The sequence below is a fragment of the Scyliorhinus canicula genome, chromosome 16 (assembly GCF_902713615.1).
Source record: "Scyliorhinus canicula chromosome 16, sScyCan1.1, whole genome shotgun sequence".
NCBI lineage: Eukaryota > Metazoa > Chordata > Chondrichthyes > Carcharhiniformes > Scyliorhinidae > Scyliorhinus > Scyliorhinus canicula.
In genome coordinates, this window is record NC_052161.1 from 133617655 (window position 1) to 133631669 (window position 14015).

Consider the following 14015-nt stretch of genomic DNA (forward strand, 5'->3'; position numbering starts at 1 on the left):
TCTACCCGATGAGCAAGGAAGGCTTCTTGTATAAGAGGGCTGTGACCCAAATCGGGCACATGAATTTTATAACCCAAAGTTCATTGGCCAGCGTATATTAGGCTTTTGACCAATACGAATGCAAGACTAGCTACTATCTTTGTCAGCCAATATTTACTCATGTTAGCATGTTGCAGGTTTTACTTTCACAAAATGCCGCTTGGAAAAAAGGCAATTCGGATATCACATTCACGTTCCTTCACTGTCGCTGGGTCAAAATCCTGGAGTTCCCTCCCTAACAGCACTGTGGGTATGCCTACACTTCAGGGACTGCAGCGGTTCAAGGAGGCAGCTCACCACCACCTTCTGAACAGCAACTGGGGATGGGCAATAAATGCTGGCCTAGCCAGCGATGCCCACATCCCGTACAATTGATTTTTTAAAAAACCTTAGGCAGCCCACCACAGAATGAGCAAATTTAATTTATGTATGGAGAATTTTCACCTCCGCAGGTAAGAAACTTTTATTCAATTGCGTCTGATTAATATTTTAAACGCTGCATGGAATAAAATATATATATATATAAATCGAGGCAAGGGTCGCGGACAGCCTTGTGGAATAGAAAACCCTCAAAGTGCCAGGACAGTTAGAACTTCACAGCCAATTATTATCTTAATTATAAGTATTGATCTCAAAGAGACAAGCATCTCCATTTCCAGGGATAAATGGTAAGAATCTTAACCACAACAGTAACTCAAGATGGTGTATATTTTTCAGCATTACCTGATTACTGCTGGCCCTTTCCCAAGGTCGTATTTAAACTCTAAGTAACCATCACGGAGATTTAACGAGATAAAGTCACCACGGCCATCCGTCTTCTGCCCATTGTAAAATATCATCCCATTGCGATCCTTTGCTAAGAAGACCACCTCCATTGACATCTTGACACTGTAATCAAACATCACATTTACTGTCACATGAGTAAACAGATTTCATTTCTCCCTCACTCATTTCAACTACCCTTTGGAATTATTCAGTCTCACGATTCACTCTCGACATCCCAAGTTTTAATAAAAATCTTTCGCAGGATGTGGGTGTGATTGGCAAGGCAGCATTTGTCACCCACCCATAATTGCCCTTGAACTGAGTGGCTTGCTGGGCATTTCAGACGGCAGTTTAAGAGTCAATCACATTGCTGTGACCTAGAGACACAGGTTGTTTCCACTGGCGGGTGACAGCAGAACTAGGGGACATAGCCTCAAAATAAGGGGAAGTAGATTTAGGACTGAGTTTAGGAGGAACGTCTTCACCCAAAGGGTCGTGAATCTATGGAATTTCTTGCCCAGTGAAGCAGTTGAGGCTCCTTCATTAAATGTTTTTAAGGTAAAGATAGATAGTTTTTTGAAGAATGAAGGGATTAAGGGTTATGGTGTTCGGGCGGGAAAGTGGAGCTGAGTCCACAAAAGATCAGCCACGATCTCATTGAATGGCGGAGCAGGCTCGAGGGGCCAGATGGCCTACCCCTGCTCCTAGTTCTTATGTTATGTTCTTATGTTGGCCAGACCAGATAAGGATGGCGGATTTCCTTCCCCCAAAGGTCATTCATGAACCAGACAGAGTTTTAGGATAATGGATTAAAGTTCCACGGTCACCATTGCTGAGATTAGCTTTAATTAATTGAGTTCCACCTGTTGCCCTGGTGGGATTTGAGCCCAGAGCCTCTAGATTTGCAGTCAAGTGACATTACATATGCCGCCGTTTTTCCCAAGTCTGCAAGGTCTAACCTGCTTTCTGTCCATATTATTGCCTCAGCAACGCAACTGTCAAGGAGATGCATTCGAAGAATATGAGGAAAGGATAGTTCAACTTGATACATTTGAGAGCATCAGTCGCTGAATCATTAACCTGATACTCCAGCAGTGGAGTTGAATCCCCCATAGTTCTTTCTCCTGAACTCTGAATATTTTGGAGCATGATTCATATCACACTGCCAATTCCAAAGATCATTCAAATCGTTGGGAGGCAGGCTAGCTTGCTGCAAATGAACTGAAATCTCACAGGTTTGTGTCAAAATGTCGAACACCATTCTCGTAATTTGGTAAGTTAAAGATTGTTGAAAGTCGACCACTTCCTACTTGGACAGAATCTAGTGGTTAATGGACCAAGGTTGAGCAACCCCAGTTCAATTATCAGTGACTCCTTCCCCCACCAAATGCTGCACTAACGCAGACTTCCCACTGTTTCAATAGCTAGTTATTCCCGGAACAGGTCACCAGCGGCTTAAAGCTTGAGGGGCGCCACTCTACATCAAGTATGGCTAACCAAGAGTCTCTCCCACTCTTATCAGCCACTGAAAATATTGGGAAGGATTTGCAGGTTGACATACTCAACCTGTTTGATCACATTTTGAACACACCTTCCTTGGCCAACAAGTCCTGGGGTGGGACGCAAACCTGGAGTCTCTGGCTTAGTGAAGGGAAGCTACACACTGCACCACAAGACCCATGTGCCTCCTGTATGTTGCTAAAAGGAAGCTCGCCATGTACCAGCACAGCAATCATACAGGTTTCGATACCCAAGGTAGTCTGTTAATAACTTTATCATGAATGGGGGGGGGGGGGCAAAATGCTCCAACTACTTCCTCATTAACACCTAGCACCGATTTATCTTCCCATCTTCCTTGACCATTCAATGTCAAAATATTGAAGCCAGAATCCCACCAATGGAGAGATAGTGATATCTTGGCAATGTCACTGGATGAGTAATTCAGAGGCCCAGCATTCTGAGGACAGGGGTTCAAATCCCAGAACACCAGCTGGTGGAATTTAATTTTAATTAATATAAATCTGGAATATTGAAAGCCAATCTCAGTAACGGTGACTGTGAAACTATCATTGATTTTTGTAAAAACTCATCTGGTTCACTAATGTCCTTTAGGGAAGGAAATCTGCCGTCCTTACCTGGTCTGGCCTACATGTGACTCCAGACCCACAGCAATGTGTTTGACTCTTTAATGCTCTCAGGGATGGGCAAAAAATGCTGGCCCAGCCAGCGACGCCCATACCCCATGATCGGAGAAAAAGAAACATTTGAAGGTTGGTATACAGGAGATGATCACTAGTGGTCATTGTAAGAGCTCTGTTTTTGAAAATGTTTGGAAGGGAATTTCGGTGATGTGTGTACACAGGCAGAGAGTACTGACCGAGTCTAATTTTAGCACATTTCCTAAGCAGCAACTGAACTCACAGCATGTCGTTGACAAATGTGTGGATTCCATTCATTTCGATGTATGAAAGTCCATTAAACTCAGGGATGAAGGCAGTTGCCTGGTTCTGTTCGGCTTCTGGGAGCAAAACAAAAGAGATTGCCATCAATATAATGAAGTCAAACCAAACGTGGCATTGGCTCAGACCTATAAACATTTCAAAGAAAGCTGACCCAACAACAGACATCACCGGGAAGTTAAGCTTTCAAAATCTACTGCTTGCTAAAAGGTGTCTGTGTAAACCTTTTCACTGGAAGCTAGGAGAAGCTAAATAGGGTGCCACACAACCAGTCAAAATGGAAGCAAAAGGTCAGTTAGCCCAGCAGGAATTGGCGTTGGGTGGGAATAGGACCAGGTGGTTTGTGATGGCACCCATGGCGACAAGGTTTACTTGACATTTAACCTCTCGGCAAAATGGCTGCTTGGATCAGGGGTCAAAGTGACGCTGCCCACAATCATTTTGCATCCTTCATTTCAATAGGTCCAGGGGTACGAAGAGGAGGAACCCAAATGGAAACCTCTCCAGCTTGGGGGTGTTCTTTGGGACCACTGTGCGGAACCCGATCAGGGAGGCACAGGTGTTTTTTGCCAAGGGAGCAGATCCAATGCAGGTGTTGGGCCGGGGCTTCCACAGAAGGGGTTTGCCTCAGCGATCTGGACGTGGGAGACATGAGGGAGCTTTCAGACAGGGAAAAGGTGCTGTCTCAGCGGGTAGAACATCGGCCAGGCATTGAACTGGTTAATACCATCTGGAAAAACTTCGGACCTGGATCCTGGACGCCAATACGATATAAATATGCGCAATGTTTCGAAGTTGGTGAGGGAGAAGAAAAGCGAGAATAAAAACAGCACAGCCAAGTTTCTTGCTCCTGACCACCCATCTAGTTGCCTCTGTGATAAAATGCACATGTGACTATACACAGGGAACTGGAGAGGTTCTACTCTGAGCAACCCCTCCGACTTGGTTAAATAGCCTGCTGAAACTCAGCCACTAGTCTTGCACAAAAAGAAGGAACAGTTGGCTGTGATACACGAGAGCTTTGCTGGATATCTTAATTCCCAATGATTCACAGCATGACTTGCATGTATGTATCAGTTAATGGTGTGGGTCCTTAGTTTTCAGGTACTCAGTGCCTGATTGAGAGTGATGGTGGTGGGGGGGGGGGGACTGGGGGTGTTGTGACAGGGGCAGGGGCACTGAGAACTCCCCCCCCCTCCTTTCCTCTTTCCCCCAACCTGCCCCACACCTCCCTTGAACTAGCGATTGACCTCTCTCTGCAGCCCTTGCCCTGTTCTCAGTCATTTGTGGCCTGGGTCCCTCGCTAATGCTTGGCCTCTGATTATGCATTGTCAACAGCTACTGGTGGCACTGGCGGCAATGGGGAGCTCCTAAACTTTGATTTTGATTGTGGTCAGGAGCGTTTGGGTGGGACAGGGGATTGTGAAGGGGGATGGGGGGGGGGGGGGGAGTGTGCAGGATTTCAATCTCTGGTGTCTTTGATCCTCAGGAAGGCCCAAGATGGCCTACGTCGGAAGGTGGGCTTTCCCAACGGAGGAGACTGGGATTCCCAGTGGCTCTCCGAGTTGGCAGGCGGGACCTGATCGTCTAGATTAAATTTCGTTCTCTGTGAGGAGAATCCTGTGTGCCCAAGATTGCAGCATAAGAGTCTGATAAGTACCCAATTAATGTTTTCCAATTAAGGGGCAATTTAGCCTGGCCAATCCACCTACTCTGCACATCTTTGTGTTGTGGGGGTGAAACCCACGCAAACATGGGGAGAATGTGCAAACTCCACATGGACAGTGACCCAGGGTTGGGATCGAACCTGGGACCTCGGCGGTGTGAGGCAGCAGGGCTACCACTGTGCCACTGTGCTGCCCGTAATCTGACACAGTTACTGAGGGACTGAGTACAGTACCGTGCACACAGTGATGTAAGAGAGCACATGACCCGCCCCCAGGGTCAGTGACAGCATGGAGTCAGCTCCTAGCTTGTATCCTGCACTGAATATTTATAAATATAGTTCTGAGACTCAATAAAGACGTAAAGTTAATCTACGTATAACTACGAGGACTTCTTCAGACCTACCAAACTGTAACATCCGATAACATGAATCCATCTTGGCTGTAAAATCCCCTGTGGCTAAGTTTCAGCCGTGCTCTGATTTTCTGCCCTGATTCATACACAAAAAATTGGCACTCGAACAATTACCAGAGGCCATCAGGAAGAAAGCAGTCTCCTACACCTGCAATTTTGTCAACCCCACTTATACCATATTTCCACAAGGCGACAATAAATATCCTTTTTCATGCATGTTTCCGGGAACCACGTCTCAGTCACAATTTTCTCAAATCGATCAAATTTCTATTCATTTAGCGGGCTGGGGGGATGAAAGAATTCTGAGCAATCAATTGCACTTCCAAGGTTTTGTGAAGACTACATAAAATATTCTTGCCCTTGAGCTCTGTCAATGTAAAGAGTACTCACTCAACCAAAAACATAATACTCATTCTTTTAGCACTTCTTCAACTGGCATTTATCATTCAGCGCACACTACTTTGAATCCTGCTATAGCACGATGCATTATCTAGGGAAAAGGTTGAATAATCCTTATGTTGCATGTTTAAATGTAATGTCGAGTAGTTTCTCAAAGTAATCAGTTTAAAGAGGCAAGGGGCGGAAGGAGAATAAATGGATTGAAACTGTTTTATATTTTATGTGCCTTTTTTCAACGGTTGGTAGTAACTCTCTCCTGTCCGTCGTGTTAACTATATATAAATATATATATATACACACGTCAAGCATTTGTCTTTTTCGTCTAAAAAGCCTCGGAGGTCAGGTCTCATTTCAGCCGCTAGAAACTCACCCACAGAAGCAAGAATGAGGCTTGTTTCTAAATGCGGTGAGCAAGGGGGCGAGCGTATCGTCAAGAGGCAAAATAGTTGGAACTGTCAATTCAACTGCAATCATGGAACCAATGCAGAATTGACTAATCTGGGCAGCACGGTGGCACAGTGGGGGGGGGGGGGGGGGGGGGGGGGGGGGGGGGGGCGCGGGGGGAGCAGAAAATGCCTGCCCTACATCTTTCGATCTTCAGGTAGAATCTCATAGAAATCAGTTTCAGTTGGGTGAGTCGGTTCTTCAAAGAAAGGCACCAACTCATTTGGGACAACTGCAAGAGGTGGTTCACACATCAGTGCTGAATGAAACAACACTCTGTGAGCTTAGAGCGCCACTTATTGGTGAAGCTGTGAACAGTAACAGTTCTGCACACAAGACCCCAGGCAACACCCAAAATTCCAGGCCACGCCTCATGTCATTTCTCCCGCTCTCTACGTGTCTAAATGATTTAAGGGGGTGGGGGGTTCACATTTTTACTCTCCCAGTCCTCTCTCGGGGAACAATTCTCCCTCAACAGCGCGGTACATTTTAAGGAAATTTATCTGGAACGCAATCAGCAAAGGTCCAATTAACTCCCTTTTACTCTCTGCAGCATTTAAATAATGTATCCTTCAAGTGTTCAACACAACTCAATCCGCTGAGTGAAACAACCAATTAGAGAGAAGTCTTCAGGAGTTAAAACTCTACCAAAGAAGCAAAACTCAAAAGGTATTGGATTAAATTGAACTCCAACCAGTTTCATTCTCCGGATCTTACATCCGTGGATCAAGTGACCCAGGAATCCATCATACTGAAATGTAAAATGATCATCTATACCCTTTCTTCTTCTTGGCATTGTCAACGCCCCATCTGCTGATTGCCATAGAGTCATAATGGCACAAAAGGAGGCCATTTGGCCCATTGGGTTCTCTATGGACCAATCCAATCAGACCCTTTCCCCCACTCTGTCCCTGTAGCCCTTCATTTCCCTCAAGTGTCCATCCAATTTCCTTTTGAAATCATGCATTGTCTCTGCTTCCATCACCCTTACAGGCAACTTCTGTGATAGAGCAGTGGGACACATTCAAGTAGGAAACAGGGAGAGAACCAGGCCACCATGTTCCAATAAAGAAATAGGGTGTGACTAACAAATCCAGTGAGCCCTGGTTATCGAGAGCTATGCAGCATTGGATAAAGAGAAAAAGGGAGACTTATGGCAGATAGCGAGGGCTCAAAACAGCAGAAGCCCTAGAGGTGTATAGAATGTGCAAGAGGGAACTTAAAAAGGAAATGAGGAGAGCAAAAAAGGGGACATGAAGGCACACTGGCAGGTAAAATAAAGGAAAACCTTACGTTGTTTTACAAGTACATTTAAGGATTAATGGGTAACTAGAGGCTGGTTTAGCACACTGGGCTAAATCGCTGGCTTTGAAAGCAGACCAAGGCAGGCCAGCAGCATGGTTCAATTCCTGTACCAGCCTCCCCGAACAGGTGCCGTAATGTGGTGACTAGGGGCTTTTCACAGTAACTTCATTGAAGCCTACTTGTAGGCTTCATTTCATTTCATTTCATTCATAACTAGGAAAAGAGTAAGGCCCGTTAAAGACCACAGTGTGGAGCTGGAGGATGGAGGTAGGATTCGAAATTCATACTTTGTGTCGGTGTTCGCTGGTGAGAGGGACAATGTTGGTACAGTAATCAGGGAGAAGGACTGCGTTAAAATTAAATAAATTAGCACAGACAGAGAGGAGGTTCTGATTGGTCTGGCAGGCTTAAAAGTAGATAAAGCTCCAGGGCCGGATGAAATATATCCCAGGCTGTTGTGTGAGGCAAGGGAGGAAGTAGCAGGGGCACTGGCAATAATTTTCAATTCCTCTCTGGCCACAGGAGAGATATTGGAGGACTGGAGGGTCACCAAAAAGGGAGGAAGGGGTTAATCAGGAAACTACAGTCCAATCAGTTGAACCTCCGTGGTGGGGAAACTATTGGAAGCAATACTGAGAGGCACGTCTGACCAACTTGCTTGAATTTTACGAAGAGTTGATCAGGTGTGTAGATGTGCGAAATGCATTTGACATTGTCTACTTCAATTTCAGCAAGGCTTTTGTGAAGATCCCATGTTGGAGACTGATAGCGAAGGTAAGAGCCCATGGCATTCAAGGACATTCAGCAAATTGGATCCAGAATTGGCAGAGTGGTAGGAAGCAGAGGGTGATGGTTCGAGAGTGTTTCTCCTGACTGGAAGCCTGTGTCCGTTCGGGTCCCACAGGGATCAGTGTTGCTGATGTGGTTTATATAAATGATTTCGACTTGAATGGAGGAAGGCTGATCAATAAGTTCATGGATGATATGAAAATTGGTAGGGTGGTAATTAGGGAGGAGGATAGATTAGATTGCTGGAAGACATAGGCGAGCTGGTCAGATGGGCTGATCAGTGGCAAATGGTATTCAATCGGATAAGTGTGAGGTGATGCACTTGGGCAGAACAAACCAGGCTGGAAAGCACCGAGGATCAGAGGGACCTTGGTGTGCATGGGCCCTTAAGGTAGCAGAGGAAGTAGATACAGTGGTTAAGAAGGCATATGGTATACTTGCCTTTATTAGCTGAGGCATAGAGCTTAAGAGCATAGAACATAGAACATAACAGCGCAGTACAGGCCCTTCGGCCCTCGATGTTGCGCCGACCTGTGAAACCAATCTAAATCCCATCTATACTATTCCATTATCATCCATATGTTTATCCAATGACCATTTAAATGCCCTTAATGTTGGCGAGTCCACTACTGTTGCAGGCAGGGCATTCCACGCCCTTACTACTCTGAGTAAAGAACCTACCTCTGACATCTGTCCTATATCTATCACCCCTCAATTTAAAGCTATGTCCCCTCGCGCTAGCCATCGCCATCCGAGGAAAACGGCTCTCACTGTCCACCCTATCTAATCCTCTGATCATCTTGTATGCCTCTATTAAGTCACCTCTTAACCTTCTTCTCTCTTAACGAAAACAGCCTCAAGTCCCTCAGCCTTTCCTCACAAGATCTTCCCTCCATACCAGGCAACATCCTGGTAAATCTCCTCTGCACCCTTTCCAATGCTTCCAAATCCTTCCTATAATGTGGAGCAGGGAGGTTATGGTGGAACTGTATAAAACGTTGGTTAGGCCACAGCTAGAGTATTATGTGCAGTTCTGGAATCCACATTATTGGAGGGATGTGATATCACTGGAAAGGGTGCAGAGGAGATTTACCAGGATGTTGCCTGGGCTGGAGAGTTTTAGTTATCAAGAGATATTGGAAAGACTGGGATTGTTTTTCTTAGAGCAGAGGGCACTGAGAGAGAGGGGGGGGGGGGGGCATGATTTGGATGTCTAAAATTATGAGGGGCATCAATAGAGCAGACAGGAAGAAACTTTTCCCCTTGGTGGAGGGATCAATGACCAGGGGGCAGAGATTTAAGGCAAGGACCAGGAGATTTAAAGGGGATGTGAGTAAAGACCTTTTCACCTAGAGGGTGTTGGAACTCGCTGCCTGAAAGGGTTTTGGAGGCAGATATCCACATAGCATTTAGATGGGCACTTGCCAAGGTATAGAAGGCTATGGGCCAAGTGCTGGAAAATGGGATTAGAATAGTTCGGTGGCTGTTTTTGACCAACACAGTCATGATGGGCCAAATGGCCTTTCCTCTAAGACTCTATTAACATTGGGTGTATAAAGGGTTTCTTCTTCACATGCCACCCTCTATCTCTTCTTAGAACCTTAAACCTGTGTTCCATTTCCCCTTGTACGATTCGCTAATAGGAACAGCACTTTGTTTTGCCTATTTTACCGAAACCTGTCATAACCTCGTCCACCTCTATCGATTCGCTCCTCAATTTCCTTTACTCCAAGAAGAACAACCTCTGCTTCTCTGAGATGATCAGCCATGAAGAGCAGCCACTTCTCATCTCAGTTTAAAAATCAAACACATTCCGATAGATGTTTCTCAGCTGATGTTTCCCTGGCCTTGATAGCATTTGCTCAGTTACTCAGCTTTGTTTTCTTTTCCAAAGAGGCTGATGATTTTTTTCACACCACGCTGGAGAGCGATTTTAGCTGATCTTTAAACTCGCAATTTTCTATTTTGCCATCAAATCTCCGAGTAATGTTTGAAATTAAATCTCTCTTCCCCAGAAGATAAGTAACAGTGATTGCTGCTGGCACAGCTGATCACTGCCTGTTTTTTGTTTTTGTTTATATTTTCGCCCCCCGATACAAATTTCGGCAAGGAAACAAGAGAAATCATGATCTCAGTTGAGGCCTCTTTTATATTCACAGGAACATCTATCACCAAGCAGTGGGCTGCTCATATTTTCAATTTGATCGCACACCAGTTTTCAATGGAAGTGCTTCTGACTGAACCGTAATAGCTTTGATTAATCTCAATTCCAGCCGTAACAACACTGATCACTGAATTGAAGGCCGCCGCTGGGGATTTTTCGCTCGCTTGATTTGAGGCTGCTGCGCTGGAACGTACCTCTCTCACAGAACTCTCCCTCGCGCCCCATCGGACATTCGCACTTCGCCCCACCTTCGGGTAGCACCAAGCATTTGGCTGATGGATGGCATGGGTTGGGGTCACACGGGTTATGCTCATCTGCACAAGTCGGTCCTGGAAGAACGAAGTGTCAAATGTCATTAACTACCACGACGAGGAAACTAAACTGCATCTTGCAATTCGAATCTGTATTACACACGCGAGCAGACATGAAGCGATTGAAGGAAATATGACCAGGGAGGTAGCGACCCATGGGCTACACTTTCGCACACTTCCTATCGAGCAGCTTCAAGAGCTGAATTGACAAAGGCCTGTAAATTACTGGTCCCGCACTGTGAGAATATGGAATTGTGCGTGACATCTGAACAACAGGGAATAAACAAGGATGAAAGGAAGTATTTTCTGCTCAATGGATGATTTTCTACATCCTCAATCCTTCAGGAATTCAGGACCTGTGTCGTAAATGTTGGGGAGTGAAAACGCAACACTTTTCTCAAAAGCGGCATTGAACACCGCCACTCATCCGGCTGAAAATCAGGAGAAATGCCGAGTAAGAACGTGGGGAAACAGAGTCGGCTACGGAGTAGATTCCGGACTGGATCCTCCTGTCTCCAGTTGCGTGTTTCTCGGCTGCGCGCCGTTTGCTGGCGGTGGGATTCTTTCTTCCTGCCGCTTGTCAATGGGATTTCCCATGGAAGCCAGCCCAGGCTACCGGGAAACCCACGCTGCCGGGAAACCCGTGGGTGTGGGTGCACTGCCGGCGGGAACAGGGAATCCCAACAGCTGGAGAATTCCGGGCATTATGTCTAATCTCCTACCTCCACTTCACATTCCCCAATTTAAGTCACCTTCTGAAGTGCCGTTTAGACCCATCATGCCCCAGCAATGTGCCTCAACTCAACATTAGCGAGCACCTCAATCTGCACCAATGCAACAATCTTTTGTTTTCCGTATCAGACATGGGCCGGGATTTTCTGCCCTGCCCACTGCCCGGGATCTTCCAGCTCCCGTGAAAGCCAATGGTTTCTTTGGCTGTCTCACTGCCTCTCCCATGGTGGGTCCCGCCAGGGGATAGCCAGACAATTCTGCCCATAGCTTCACGTCAGACTGTGGCGGGTTCCCTGCAGCGGGTTGATATCTACCAGGAACCTTTCAAACATACGTCAAGCAGAACCCACATAACCAACCGGGCAGGTTTTTCACCCACCCTGTCTCTCCGTCCGACATCTCCCTCAGGCTGCCTTGTTGAAAGGACAATTCTGTAACTCACTGTGACACCCAATTCCCTCTGAATAAGAGGCATTTCTTCCAAATTACTAAACAGTCAGAGCATGGAGACTCGTAAGTTTCAAAAGATTGAGTCATGACTGTCAACACGTAGAAGGCTTTTATATTTAGTTGTGGGCTTTGGTGGATTTTCTGTTGGCTGTGTGTTTACACACTCAGAAAGCCATCATCATGCTCGAGTGATTCCAAACCTACAGCTTTTGAAAAATGCACACTGACGCTTTCTGATTGTCTGCTATTGTTGGGCACTCTCTCCCCAAAGGGGACATGTCCCATTTAGTTAACAGATTAGCAGGAACCAAGGAAGGTTTTGGGTAAGGATGCAGCTGGAGCCTAACTAGTTTGAACGTGTTGAGGCACTGTTGAGCTTCCTGATGGTTACACAGCTACGGCCATCCTGCCCAATAAAACATTAATCTTCAGGGTTGTCTGGAGCTACGTGGGAACAATACCAGCTCCCACGTGGTAGGTTTATTGTCCAGGTTTCGGGAATGAGCGTGGCGACCTGGTTCATCACCGGCAGTGCCATGAAGTACCCGGACAATGTGTATTTTTAAACCTTTAGCTCCTCACCCACTCTCTGTCTTTCCATTCCTCAAATCCACACACTCAGCTTTGCCTCACCGTTCTTCTTCCCTCCCATGAGAGACAATGGGCAGTATTCTCCCCGACCCGGTGGGGCGGGGGGTCCCGGCGTACCGGAGTGGCGCCAACCACTCCGGCGTCGGGCCTCCCCGGAAGTGCGGAATTCTCCGCACCTATAGGGGCTAGGCCCGCGCCAGAGGGGTTGGCTCCCCGCCGGTCGCTGCAAACGGCCTTTCCGCCCCGCTAGCCAGCGTGAACGGCTGGCCGAAAGGTCTTCGCCGGCCGGCGTGAGGCCGCTCATGCACCGGAGCGTCAGCGACCGCTGACGTCATCCCGGCGCATGCGCGGTAGGGGGGATCTCTTCTCCTTCCGCCATGGTGGAGGCCATGGTGGCGGCGGAAGAAAAAGAGTGCCCCCACGGCGCAGGTCCGCTCGCTGATCAGTGGGCCCGATTGCGGGCTAGGCCCCGGGGTCCGATCGCCCCGCGCCCAGGACCCCGGGGCCCGCTCGCGCCGCCTGCTCCCACTGGCACCAGTGGTGCCCCAATTCCCGCCGGCGGGAGAGGCCTGTCAGCGGCGGGACTTCGGCCCACCGCGGGCCGGAAAATCACCGCAGGGGGCCCGCCGACCGGCGCGACGGGATTCCCGCCCCCGCCGATTCCTGGGTGGCGGAGAATTCCGGCCACGGCAGGGGCAGGAACTACGCAGGGCCCAGGCGATTCTCCGACCCTGCAGGGGGTCGGAGAATATTGCCCAATGTCCTGGGTGGGCAAGGCAGTATAAACGCGGTACTCAGGGGTTCCTGGGCTGGCGGAAGCAATGCAGTGGCAACACAGCAGGGCCAAGTGGGTCAGAGTTCGACCCAGTGCAGCCAAATCTCTTCATTCTTTCATCCTGCCAAATTCTACAGGCCGTGGAGATGCACCAGCTGTACAGCAGCGAGTTCCCCACCGCTATGTAACCACACTCAGGGTGGGATTTTCCCATCAGCCTGCTGCATGTCTTTCCGCGGGGGAGGTGGCCCGCCAGCAGGATCTGACCGGTCCCGCCGTTGTCAATGGAATTCCTGTTGATAGTACCCCTCAGCGACGGGGAACCTGTGCGCCGGTATGGGACCGGAATTTCCCGCCGCCATGAACAGCCGGTAAATCCCACCCGTTGTGACGTTTTTGGGCCCTGAGGAGTTTCTCCCTGGTCTAGCCCGCACTTTTTCCATCGCTGGGGGGCTGAATACGCTGGCCAGACTGGCTCCTCAGAGACCGGACCACCCTTTTGAAAGGGTGCCCCAATCTGGAAGAGGGCTTGTAGGTCCACTTCCCCCCCCCCCCCCCCCCCCATGGGCAATATCACCCCCCCCCCCCCCCCCCCCCCCCACACACACACATGGGCATTATCCCACAAACCCCCCAAGTGATGACACCTGCTGTGGGGTCACTGAGGGCCTCCCTTTTCAAGTTTTCTCGTACCCTCTTTCGCCCGCCGCCCC

The 14015-nt window shown here is 48.1% G+C and overlaps 1 protein-coding gene across 11 annotated transcripts in view; it reads right to left on the reverse strand.

Annotated features, from left to right (window-relative positions):
- Nucleotides 1-14015, reverse strand: part of agrn (agrin) — a 534448-nt gene that overhangs the window by 37308 nt on the left and 483125 nt on the right. For all 11 annotated transcript variants that reach the window (XM_038822298.1, XM_038822297.1, XM_038822305.1 and 8 more), the window contains 3 exons: nt 10638-10772; nt 3226-3322; nt 763-927 (listed from right to left, as the gene is read on the reverse strand). In XM_038822298.1, the coding sequence (XP_038678226.1) occupies nt 763-927; nt 3226-3322; nt 10638-10772 (397 nt within the window). The remainder of the gene's footprint in view (nt 1-762; nt 928-3225; nt 3323-10637; nt 10773-14015) is intronic.